The 12840-nt window shown below is 34.7% G+C and overlaps 1 protein-coding gene across 2 annotated transcripts; it reads right to left on the reverse strand.

Moving 5' to 3' along the window:
* Positions 1-6302: 6302 nt before the first annotated feature.
* On the reverse strand, positions 6303-9144 carry LOC103499361 (uncharacterized). 2 transcript variants are annotated; one of them, XM_008462347.3, is made up of 4 exons: positions 8468-9144; positions 8063-8141; positions 7250-7776; positions 6303-6546 (listed from the first exon to the last, which is right to left on the reverse strand). In XM_008462347.3, exons 2-4 carry the CDS (start codon positions 8065-8067, stop codon positions 6518-6520), a joined length of 561 nt encoding a protein of 186 aa, XP_008460569.1. In that variant the 5' UTR covers positions 8068-8141; positions 8468-9144; the 3' UTR covers positions 6303-6517. The 2 variants fall into 2 exon arrangements, with proteins under 2 accessions (XP_008460569.1, XP_008460570.1); XM_008462348.2 differs by lacking the exon at positions 8063-8141.
* Between the last annotated feature and the right edge of the window lie 3696 nt (positions 9145-12840).

Consider the following 12840-nt stretch of genomic DNA (forward strand, 5'->3'; position numbering starts at 1 on the left):
TGCACATACAACCTTGCATGTAAAGTCTATAAATTGGGCTCTTAGGGCCTCAAGGAAAAAGGTTGGCAGTTTTTCTTAAAAACAAAATTGGGCTGCTATTTTTATAAAACAAAAAGCCCAACTCTTTTCCATATTTATTTTTCATCTTTTTTCTCTCTCCCAGTTTCCTTCATCCAACGAGTCCCACAGCCCGATTCTGAGTCCAGAGAATAGTAGGTCAACCCTAATGGTGGTTCAAGCATCAATCAGAGCTTCAAACGTAAGTTTTTCTTAAAACATCCTATATTTAATCTTTTTTCGATTTAGAGTTTATTGTTAATTAATTACAATTAGGGTAGAATTTCGGTCTTTCTTCTGTCCTGCTCGTTTAATCTCTATCACGTTATACCCTTCATGACTCTTTTAGGAGGCCTTCTCTGCCTCTGGCTTTCTTCTTTTGATTCTTCTAAACTTATGATTTTGAAATTTCTTGTTCTTGAATTAATGTAATGAATGAATGAAAAGAATGGTGGCTAAGATTGTTTGGGCTAAGAATAAGAGGAGCTTTTGGAAGGGGATTCTGACTATTTCCTTTCAAAAGGATGGCTAAAAAAGGCTTTCGCCGAAGATCAAAGAATTATCTCAGAATTTGAAAGCAAATTCCTTATTCTTCCTGTTAGAAGGAACCCTTCAAATTTGAAATAACTCGACTCAAAACAAAAGGATACAAAGATTAGGACTTGAAAGCAAAAGTTTTTATCCCTTATTAGAAGTGAAACTCAGTCAATTCCATATGAACCTCTAGACGAGTCAGAAATCAACCCTTAGATTTCTCTGGGTTTAGCGGGCTCATTCTGCTTGCTTTTATTAACAACTCATATACAGTGAAAGCCTATAACAAGAAGACAACTCCTTCTCTGGCATAGTGCTTTCCTTTTCCTATTAGGTTCACAGTATGGTTGGTTTTAGGAAGACCTCACCTTTTTCAGGCGCCAAAGGTGGATGGAGTTTGAATGTCAAAGAAGTTGGTTATAAATGGTTAGGGTTTCATTGGAGTGCGTGAAAGTTAAAAAGAAAAGGAAAAAAAAGAAAAAAAAAAGGTTGGAAACCCTTCTTCTTCTTCCCCACATGAACATCAAAGTCGCCACCCCCTCTTCTCCGACTAGCCTCCGACGAGCCACGTGGATGCTGCTCTGAATCATCTGTCGCCTCTCCTGACTAGATGTTGGCTTAGTGGGTTTGGGTGGGTGTTTTTTTTTTTTTTTGGTCTCTTTAGATGGGTTTTGAAGTGTCCGTTAAAGCTTAATTAAATTTCTAATTAAGATTTATTTGTGATTTAATTTGCATCAAGAAATTTTGCAGAGTTTAATTCTATTTTGAGGTAAGGGATTATTTCTACTACCGAACCTTCGATTAAAGATTAAAGTTGTACTATACGGACAAACTGATGGTTATGCACAAAATCAAAATGCATTTATGGTCTTATGTGATGGTTTAACTAAAATTGTATTGATTTCACTTATTCGACTGATTATGTATTTATGAAGATTATTGGATGATTATGCCTATTATTGGATTAAGTTTGACTGCAATAGGCTTATTTGTACTAATGGTAGATGTTAGCTTTAGCTATTAGGCTAGTGTATCCTGCATGTATGGTGTCCCCCGAAATCACCACCTTTATAATGATATTGATGACTAATTGATTGCTAAAGTGTACCTTTAGGTTAACTTTATGACTGATGTGTGTTCCTATGGGATCACAAGACCGACATGACTCAAGATACCTCCTAATAGGAAGTTAACAGTTTACCTAGTGGGACCAGTAGTGAGTCCCTAACTGTGTATTTCTTTTATACTCTGCTATTTCTATGTTTAACTTTTCAGGCAAAGGTAAAGAAAAAGGCAAGTTGGTGAGTGACAAGAAGAACCTGTGACCCTATGTTCATGCTTCTGCTTTTCATGATTGCCATGATTTGACTATTGGATGTTTTAAAAAAAAAACCTTGTGAACGCTTTACTTACTATTTTCTTTAAAATGAGATAGAGCTTGAAATAGGTTTTGTTTTCTTAGCAGCTTTTTTGTTTTTTATTTGGTTCATCAAACTCTTGTTTTCATATTGTTTGTTTTACGTTTTATTTAATAAAATAAGCAGATTTTTCTTTGTTTTTAAAGTTTGAAAAATGTTATTTAGTTTAAATAATGACCTCAACTTAGATTGAAAAGTTAGGTCGTTACATCCCCTTTGTCCGACTGCCTCACGTCACCTAATAGACTCTTTTAGTGAACTTTTTACAATCGATTTGAGAGAAAACACACGAGGAAATTGAGAGTATTCTTCATTTGAAAATGACCTATTTATATAGCTATTTACACATGGTCAACCTTATCACCTTCTACTTGCCAAAATTTTGAAGTCTTGCATGCTATTGGTACTTGTTCTCCACGCAACTTACTGCCTAAGGGTCTTTCAAAACGCCTAGCAACTTGACTCTTCTTCCAAAGCTTCCCAACAAGACCATGGCGCCTAGCTATCCTCACAAAGTCTTGGCCGTATAGCTCACCTCACGTGCTCATGGCTTGCTATAACGTCTAGCCTAGCTTGGCACTTTAGAGGTTCTCAACTCGCATAACTCCTCTGAGTTTGTTTCAACCCCTAGCATTATGGTCACTCCAAGCCTTCTCGACTAGCATGCTTGGCCTTCTTGCCTCGGTGTGCCTTGGCCGCCTAGGACATGCCTTAAGAGGTTCTCACAAGCAACGTACAAAGCCTTGCCTTCGTGCCTAGACATGCTTTTTGAGGTTCTCAACACGTCTTAGCCGCCTAGCAATGTCCAAAACGCCTAGTCCTTCAATAGTTAGCCAAAATACATTTAACCTTCCTTCCTTTTCTTCACTTGGCTGCCAACCTCTCAAAACCTCAACAGTTATACAAATTTTAACTTCAACTTTTCCTTCAACAAGATAACCTAAGTAAAAAAACAACTCAATACTAAACTTTAACTTTCCTTTTAACTTAGAAATTCTTAAGAAATGTTCGCCTTAGGGTTTACAGTTCAAAAGGTGCAATTATGACCTAAGCGTCAGTTACAAATCACTATATTATATAAACAACCAAGGCCACTAGTGGAAGGAGCATTGGAGTGTGTGTGGTTAGACACCACTCTCGTGCTTACTCTCTTTTGTTTTGCAAGCACTAAGACGAATTTTCCTCGTAGAACAAACTTTTACAGTTTATCCATTTTTTGGCATCAACAATCATCTCTTGGAAAAAAAATCATAACAAAGTGATGAGTGATAGGAAATTTTGACATGTACAAGGATATAAACATAAATAAGAAGATTTTTTAACCTAATTAATATCTTATACTTATATATGTGTACATGCATAAAATCTCCAAGTATAGATAACAATTTGATAGAGATACCTTTTTTTTTGCTAAATTAATTATAAAATAAAATCCCCCAACTTTGTGTTTCGTGTCAAAAATACCCTAAACTTTCAAAAATTTCAGAAACATCCTCAAACTTTCAAAAATGGCTCAAAAAGAACCTTACTATTAGTTTTGAATGAAATTCGTTAAAGTTTTATTTAAAAAATACTCATGAACTACTAAAAAGTTTCAAAAATACACTTGAACTTAAAAGAAGTTAAAAAAAAAAAAAAAAAAAAAAAAAACTACTCTCACAATTAGTATATGAACTGAAACCATTAATATCTTATTCCAAAAAAACTTCAAATTAAGTTATCTCTATCGTTAATCTATATAGTGACAGATTTATTTAATCTTTTTAGTTAAAAATTAATCAATTTTTAAAAATTATAGTGGCCTCTTTCAGTAACGATTTGTTTTTCTTTTTATGAAAAACATTAAGCCAATAGACACTATTTCCACCTCCAAGTTTTTTCATTTGCTATTAATTACTTTTTAGTGAAGATAGTGCCTACGACAGACTCTCCCTCTCTGAAGAACTTGAACTCCCCTCAAGTTTTTGAGATTCCAGCTCAAATTGTTGTATATGTTTCTATTGAAAAAATTCCCCTTTGTTTCAATGAATTAGGCTCCCTCCAAGCTAAGAGAATCCCTTCTTAATGAATCACAATGCACAATAGTAAAGAGAATGGAGTATGTCTCCAATACATGTAACATTCCTTTCTTTTAACACAAACCAGCAATATAATACAAATGTTGCTCTTAAGACAAACTGAACGATCAACCCTAACTAAAAGACCAAGTGTACTTTAAATATGCACAACTCAATCACAATTATCGGCAACCCTATGGCCACAGCAACCATGTGCTGAAAAGGAAGATGTCATTAGGAGAAACATAAAAGGCAACCACCGATGAAGAAAGTATCTTGTAAAACAACATTTTTCAAAACAATAGCAATGAAGCGACATTTTCAATATCTGAAGCCATAAAACAAATATTGTGAATCTTATAAAACCTAACAACTTCAAATAAATTTATCACTATGTCAATGATACATACATTTTAAATTTAGAGTTATTTTTTCAATGAAATATTGATTGTAAGATTAGTTGTTTTAAACTTTTGTTTAATTCAACAATATTTTTTAAACTTTTCAATAGGGCATAGGTACTTTTTAAACAAAACTATAATGGTTTCCATCCAAAACAACAATAAGGTTATTTAAAAAAAAAAAATGAACCCACAAACAATGTGAACCTACTAGTGATCCAGAAAAGGGATACTTCTTCTGAAAAAACTACTACTTCCTACGAGTTGCAACTCTAACTGTGACTTCTTCTCTTTTAACATATTAGTGGAATTCATGAGTCCTTTGGACCCTTCCGACCATTAAATCAGATCTAGCTTGAGGCGTTTCCTCAACAGATCATTCCTCCACAACTCTTTCCTATTCAAGCTAGACTTGATTTAATGGTTGGAAGGGTCCGAAGGACTCATGAATTCCACTAATAGGTTGAAAGGGAAGAAGTCATCATTAGAGTTGTAGCTGGCAGGGAAGTAGTAGTTCTTTAGAAGAAGTATCCCTTTCACGAGTCACTGTTAGGTTAACATTGTTTGTGGGTTCCTCTTTTAAAAAAGTATGGGAGTATTTTTTAAATATTTAAAAGTTTAAATATATTTTTCACACAAAATCAAAACTTAACGGACAATTTTTTGTTTTAAGTTTTTGAGCGTTTTGTTTTGAAAAAAAGAAGAGCCTGTACCCTATAAATTTTTTAATAAAAGTTCTGAATTTCCTACATACTGCCTTGTTGATTCTACTTGCCACTTCTGAAATTCAAATAAGATTTTAGCATGTTTTAAATTTCCATCTATCTATTTTAGGTTACAAGAATACTGTTTGTTTATTCTATTTAGATTTTCCTAACAAATACTTTGAAATCTCACTTTCACCTCTTCCCAGAGAAAATCTCTATCATTTCATCATTTCCCACATCTCCTTCGTTTACATAATTTTCTGCTCCAATCCCACACTGCCAGGTGTCAAGCATGCAATCATTAAACGTATCTAAACTGCCACCTCATACTTTGTACTATCACCCCAACCAGATGTCACGCTAGTTTGGAAGTGTATATATACATTTCTGCCATCAGATTTTCTTGGACATTTCATTATTCTCATATTTCTTTTAGCTGTAGACACACATCATTTTCCAAATTATTCGGACATTCATAATATATTATATTTAGCTGTGAAATAGAATGTTATAAATATGTACAAAACTATTAAATATCATACGACTAATTTTGAGTCAAAATGTTGAAATAAACACAATATGTACTATAATATAATATAAAATAAATAAATTTGAGTTCAGTGCGACTTAGCAATCAATAATTACGTGTACAGCTTTTGTTATTGAATTATCGATAATGGAACTGGAAGGTGCACGTTAAATTTATAAATTAAGCAATAACCATGTTGGTAATGGATCAAGAAGTAATTAATATGCAATCATATAATATGATGTGCATATGAGAGAGAGAAGATTATTTGCTTGACATCAAAGCATAATATGATTCTCCTTGGGATTTGTGTTCAAAGGAAGAGAAAAACACATAACCCAACTCCACATGGGAAGATGAAGAAAATATTTTCAAAATCCAAATTCACATTTCGGACTCGATTCATAATAGTTTTTAGTTTTTTTTTCTTTTTTTTTTTTTTTTAAGAATAATAATAAAACAATGCAAGAAAATTCATATTGTGTGGTCAAACAATCATGTGCTTCACATTCAAATACACGGAAGCAAATTGAAAAGTTCACATCCCTTGAAAGGGTATTTCAAAAAGAAAAAGAGAGAGAGAGAGAGAGAGAGAGAGGTGAAAAACAAAGGGTAGATTTTTAATCTGCCTGACACACACATCCTCCACATATTTTGTCTAACTAATTAAACACATCCCTAATGTTTTCTGAATCTTAAAACCAAAACCACAAACACATCATCAATTTGACAACATTATATCTGAAATCTGGCACAATGACATCAATTTGTCTTTGTATATAGCCCCCTCCCCTGCTGTGGATCACAACCATTTTTATTCTTCCATGGTCAAAGAACTCTCAGCTGCAACCAAATTCCATAATAAACATTATCAACTTTCACTATGAAAACAGCTATTTGACCTTCTTCTCGATATATATTTTGGTAATGACATTCATATTAATAAGTTAAATGGTAAATTTGGTCCCTGCAGTTTGAAAACCAATTAGTTCTAATTATAGACGATAGGGACAAAATTTTAAGTTCCTATGGTTTGATTAAATGTATAGTAAATACATCAAGACTTTATCAAACCATGAAAATTGCATTCTAACCAAATCATAGGGCCCAAATTAATTTGTAATTTAACCTGGTTAACACTAATGGAGTTCATTGCAAGAAGTTCAAGAAACAAAAGAGGTTTGAGGAACTCAAGTCAATAACCACCAACTTTGTAAGCAAAACGGCTACACAACACAGGCCCCCATTTTCTAGTTTCGTCTAAATATAATATTCATGCAGTTCATTATATCATAATGCTAATAGAATTCACTACAAGAACTTCAAAAAACAAAATAGAACAAGGCAAGCTTGAGGAACTCAACCAAGTCAATTAACCATCAATTTTGTAAGCAAAATGGCTGCACAAACAAAGCCCCCCATTTTGGAGTTTCTTCTAAATATAATGTTTATGAAGCTCATCATTTCATAATGCTAAAAGAATTCACCACAAGAACTTCATCAAACAAAAGAAACGGTAAGTTTGAGAAAGTTATTAATTGTTAACCTGGGGTGTGGTCATCAGGAGGATCCTTCTGCTGGCTCTCCATGCACTTGAGAAGGTATTTGAAGGTCTCGATTTCGCAAGGGAAAGTGAGCCCGCCGCTATGATCGAATCCAAACTCCTCCTCTGCCTTTTCCAGCAACACCTTGAACACCGAATGGCTAAGATAGCTGGTGGGAATGATAAATCTCCGAAGCTCCGGCCCAACATAAACAGCCAAGTACCCTTTCGGCACATCGGGTGGGTGCTCAGGGCTCTGGCAAGTCTCCTCATCCGAATCACAACACAACACATTCGTCAGCCTTTTGTTGATTGCCGGTGAAAGGATCCCATGGTTTTGATTTTGATTTTGGCTTCCATTTTCATGGGCTGCTGCTTTGGATTTCGGGCATACTGTGACCCCTTGCCAGTGTTGGAGAGTCTCTTTCAGCCTCACAATCTGGCGGATTCCCATCTTGATCCCACCATTTTCATCCATTTCTAAACGTTCACCACAATTCAACAGAACCCCAGCACAGAATTCACAGTGTCTAATTCCACAAACACAATTCTCATCAGCTCACTAGTACTCATCATTCACACACTCAAATCCAAACAAATGATTGAACAAACAACAAGGAAAAGAACTTCCCATTTCAATGCTACAACATATCACCAATTCCCAAAATGATCCATTTCAAAGGTTAGGATTCAAATCATATCCAGCAATCCTAGTTTCAGATAACAAAATGTACAGCTAAAAATTGTTGGCAATAGAACAGTTATGTAAATGGTAAAGGAAAGCAAGAAACAGCAAAAAGGATCAAAAGTACATACAACATCAAGAACAGGAGATACAAGTTCCGTTATGTGAATGAGACAAAACAATAGATCTCAAAATTCCAGGGGAGCACCTCTAATCCAAAAAGATAAAGAGTCATCAGCTTAAAACGTTATCTAGTTACCCTTTAAACCTACTACCCATTGAAAAGGAAAGGGGAGAAACCCCAATTTGTTGGATAGTAATGTCTGAAACACAAGAAGAAAGAAGGTAAAAACACAAACAAGAAAATCAGATATGAAAAACGAAGTAAGAGAATAGAAGGCATTTGAGAAAATAGGAATTGGGTGTGATGAAAAGTGATATTGACATTGAAAAAGGAAGGAAATGGCTAAATCAGATGAAAAAACATATATAAATAAGGCGTAAAGAGAAAGGAAAAAGAAAAAGAAGAAGAATACCGGCGAAGAAGAAGAGCATTTAGGTGAAAAGGTGAGGAAGAAAAGGCATTGGAAGGAGGAAGATGAATGAACGGGGGAAAAAGCAGAAGGAGAAAATTCCGAAGAGAGAAGGAAGAAGAGAATGGATATTTATGTGGAAGAGAGGAATGAGCGTTACAAAAACCACTCTCCTCTCTCCCGATCCTTTCGGACTGCCTTCCCTTTTTTCTTTCTGTTTCTCTATTTTCTTATTGTCCACAACACCTCAACCCTTCCCCTTACCAATCCCTTCCCCTTCTCTAACTCTCGTTGTATCAATTCTTTTTTATTTCTTCCAACATCAATTTAAGCTTTTCATTCTGCGTGGATTTCTCTCCGATATAAGTATCTTACGGATAAATGTCACTGTTTATATGCGGCTTGGCAAGCAAAATGTAGATTATATGACTACTAAGAATCAGCATCTTCAACACATTTGGTATGGAGTTAGATGAGAGCGAGAGTGACACATCGTGGACACTAAGCTTAATAATGAATATCTATATTAATATTTATAATACTCTCTCTTAAATGCCCATTAATTATATGAAATATGCCTTGTTAAAATTTTACTAAGTAAAAACCCAATGGAAAAAAATCCTAGTGAAGGGAAAAAAGTACATATTTCATATAATTTATATACTTACAAAAATACAATTTACTCTCCCTCATGGGCACATCATTTGAGATCTCTGAGTTGCCGCATTCCAATGTTGTGCAACAATTTTTTATAAGTTACGATTGGTAATGATTTTGTAAATAAGTATGTCAAGTTATCCTTTGAACAAATTTGTTGTAATGTGATGTCGTCATTTTCTTCCAGATCGTGAGTGTAGAAAAACCTCAGTGGAATATGCTTTGTTCTATCGCATTTAATATAACCTCCTTTGATTTGTGTTATACATATCGTGTTGTCTTCATATAATGTTGTTGGAAGGAGTTTATTAAAAGATAAACCACATGATTCCCGAATGTGTTGAGTCATCGATCTTGACCATATGCATTTTCAACTAGTTTCATGAATTACAAGAATTTCGACATGATTAAAGGAGGTGGTTGTTATGGTTTGTTTCACTGATCGCCAAAATATAGCACTTCCTCCACATGTGAATGGATAACCTATTTGAAATCTAGTTTTTTGTGGATCAGATAAAAATCCAAATCTACAAAACCAACTAGATTATTTGATTTATTTGAATAAAATAATCTCATATCAATTGTTCCTCGAAGATAACAAAGTATATGCTTAATTCCATTCCAGAGTACAAAGTATATGCTTAATTCCATTCCAGAGTCTTTTTGTTGGAGAGTAACTGTATCTTGCTAATAAATTTATTGAAAATGAAATATCTGACCAAGATACATATAAGTGCACCAATTACACTAAGATATAGTACTTCTAGACCAAGAAGTCTTTCATTATCATCTCGAGGTCGAAATATATCTTTCTTCATATATTGTGAATGAATTTTCATTGAAATGTTCAATATTGGATGTTGTGAGACCGGCTCGTGCCTAAAAAAAATGATCATTTCGAGAATAAGAAGCTAAGTGCCTTAGAAATGGAATCTCGGGGGAGCCTTGTGAGATCTCAATTGAGATTTGAGACATCCTAGAACAAAACTTGATCTTCCCGGTCGAGAGGAAGGATAGAATGCTTTTTATATAAGGTTCTTGGACAATCATGTGGAATCCCGGACAAGATTGAAGATAGAAGTGTAATCTTGGTGCTTGTTTGGTCGAAATGAAGGACAAAAGCTTAAGAAGTTGGAAACTTGGGCAATCTTGAAGTCGTGTCTGGCGAGATTGAAAATGCAAAGCAAAAGTTAAAAAGTACTCTAGCCATTTCGAGGTTGTGTTGGTCGAGATGAAAAACATAAAGGTTTTAAAGATGGGTCTCGGACCATCTCGACCTTGTGTTAGGTTGGGAGTGGAAGTAAAAAAGGAAATTATTAGGATTCTTCGACATGAATTCAAGAATGTCCGACCGAGAAGCGTGAAGATCTCGGAGGATGTCGAGTCGATCTTGATCGAGAATTCAAGTGTCTTAAGCAGGTTTCATGCATATTGCGGTTAAGCAAGAGCTGACGAGTTTTTGAGAACTTAAGGATAACTAATTTATTCTAGAAATTAGTATAAATAAAGAAGAAAGGACGATAGAAGAAAGAGGATTAAGGAAAAATCATCGATGATACTGTGTTAGAAAAGGAAGAAGTTAAGCGAGAAGAAGTTTGGAGACTAAGGCGTTCTGAGCTAAGGAAAATTTAGGATTTGTGAGTGGTTTTTCTAAAGTAAAATTAATTTTAAAGCTTTCTTCTAAAGTTTCTGTTGTCTTTTGATGATGTGATTCATGTTAATGTTTTTGAAAAGTGTGATTCCTAAGGAATGCTTTTATATTATGTTTAAAGTTAAGTTTTACGTTGATGCTTGCATGTTATTATTATAAATGATTTTTGCCAAAATGTTTAATGATTCCAAAGCTTCTACTTCTTGTTCATTTGTAATGTTGTTTCTACTTAACTAATATTTTATGAACATAATGATTATTCTAAAGAAGCTTTTATGCATTTAAGTTTTATACGTAATTATTGTATCATATACTATGCTTGCGAATAAACCATTAGTTTTATTTCTATGAAAGAACTAACTTTTATGTGCACATAACGAGTAAAGGCGGCCATGTAAAAAAGGTCTACATGGTAGAGTGAAATTGGTCAATGATGTGTATTATGCTTAGTGGTATGAACAACGAGAAATGAAAAAGGAAATTCTTCAAGGGATGTTGTTGATGAAAAGGCTATTACAGTAGTCTATGCGTGGTAATAATTCATGTTCTTGGTGAAAGGAACACTGAAAGTATGTTTTATATGAGTTTTCCAAAAACTTCTTGTAAAGGAATTCTCCAAATTTTCCAGAATACTTCTTCTCTAAGTTTTCCCCTTCAAAATGCTTTGAAAATTTGATGGAAAAAAAATGAAAAATGATTTTGGCGGTGTGGGTTCTGTATCCAAACAAAAAGAACCGAATTTTCCATATTTCCTTTCCTTTACTTTTTCTTTCTTTTTCTTATTTCATTCTCTTTCTTTTATTTATTATTCTTTACTAAAAAAAATAAAATAAAGATAACAACTAACTCTAATTGGAATGAAAAAAATTTCAGTATTAACTTGCGTAAGATCGTAGACCGTAGTAAATTATTATCTTGATTTCTCTCTTCTTCTCTACATGCAGCAGCATTAATTAACATGCGTTAAGGCCATAGATCGTAGTAAATTGTTTGTCACGATAATTTGTCTTTGTAAAGCCACCACGGGGTTCTTGTCAAATCCGTCTTCATTACGTTGCCTCCTTTCGTAGGATAGCCAAAGTTGTCATCTTCCCATGGCCATTATTTGTGATTATTGGACATAGCATCCAATTTCACAAAACTATATATGCTTAATTTCTTTATCCACGCATACATATATTTGCTTTTCTTATATTTTTAAAAAGTTTAAGAAACTAGGCACCATTACAAATCTAAACGCATGGACAATTCGAAGATGGAGGGTAAAATTGTAAATAAATCAGAAAGATTTCAAATTTTCACGCGCGCAATGCACCGAATCCCATTTGCTAGCGCAACGGGTCTTCCATCCAGTCGGCGCGCCACCCTGAGGTCACAACTTCAAAACTCATCGCCCCCAAAATTAAATTAAATCGGAATTTTCAATCCGAAAACGTTCCGTCCGCGGGCCCTTCTTCCACCAGCCCTCTGCAAAAGAGTTCTTTTATTTATAATAAAACGGATGGGAAATCGTCTCATCCGCGCCCACCTCTAGCTTTCGGAACCTCATTGGGAAATTGCCAAAAATAGGTTAAAAAAGAGATTTAAATGAATTTTGGGACAAGTTTTCAAAAGAAAGACTTTTAGGACAATTTGGGTGTGAATAGACAAAAATGCCCTTCCTTAAATTTCCCTCTTCCACGTTGCTTTCCCTTCTCTCCACCATCGATTCCTTCTCTTTCGCGTACGTTCCCTTTCCCTTCTCTTTTCTTTCGTGTAGAACACCTGAACCTACTCCGGCCATCGTCACTTGTCCATCGTCACTTGCCCATCGTCGCTTGCCCATCGTCGTTTGCCCTTCGTCGCTTGCCCTTCGTCGCTTGCCCTTCGTCGGTCGTTGTCCAGTGCATTTCGTCGCTCCTATTCGGACCATTCAATCAACTTCGAGCATTTTATTTAGGTGAGTTTCATGTCTAACCGATTTTCAATTTATCTGCTGTAAGTAAATGTTTGTTAGGGTATTTGGTGCTATTTTCATCCGTAATTGTCTGGTTTTTGGAATTGGACTTATTTGCCGTAAATTAGTTTA

Source organism: Cucumis melo, chromosome 10 (assembly GCF_025177605.1).
Source record: "Cucumis melo cultivar AY chromosome 10, USDA_Cmelo_AY_1.0, whole genome shotgun sequence".
Classification (NCBI taxonomy): domain Eukaryota; kingdom Viridiplantae; phylum Streptophyta; class Magnoliopsida; order Cucurbitales; family Cucurbitaceae; genus Cucumis; species Cucumis melo.

Coding starts and splice junctions, on each gene's coding strand:
- LOC103499361 (XM_008462347.3), bottom strand. Junction 6,547..7,249: donor TCCTGATGACCACACCCCAG/GTTAACAATTAA, acceptor ATTTGGTTGCAG/CTGAGAGTTCTTTGACCATG.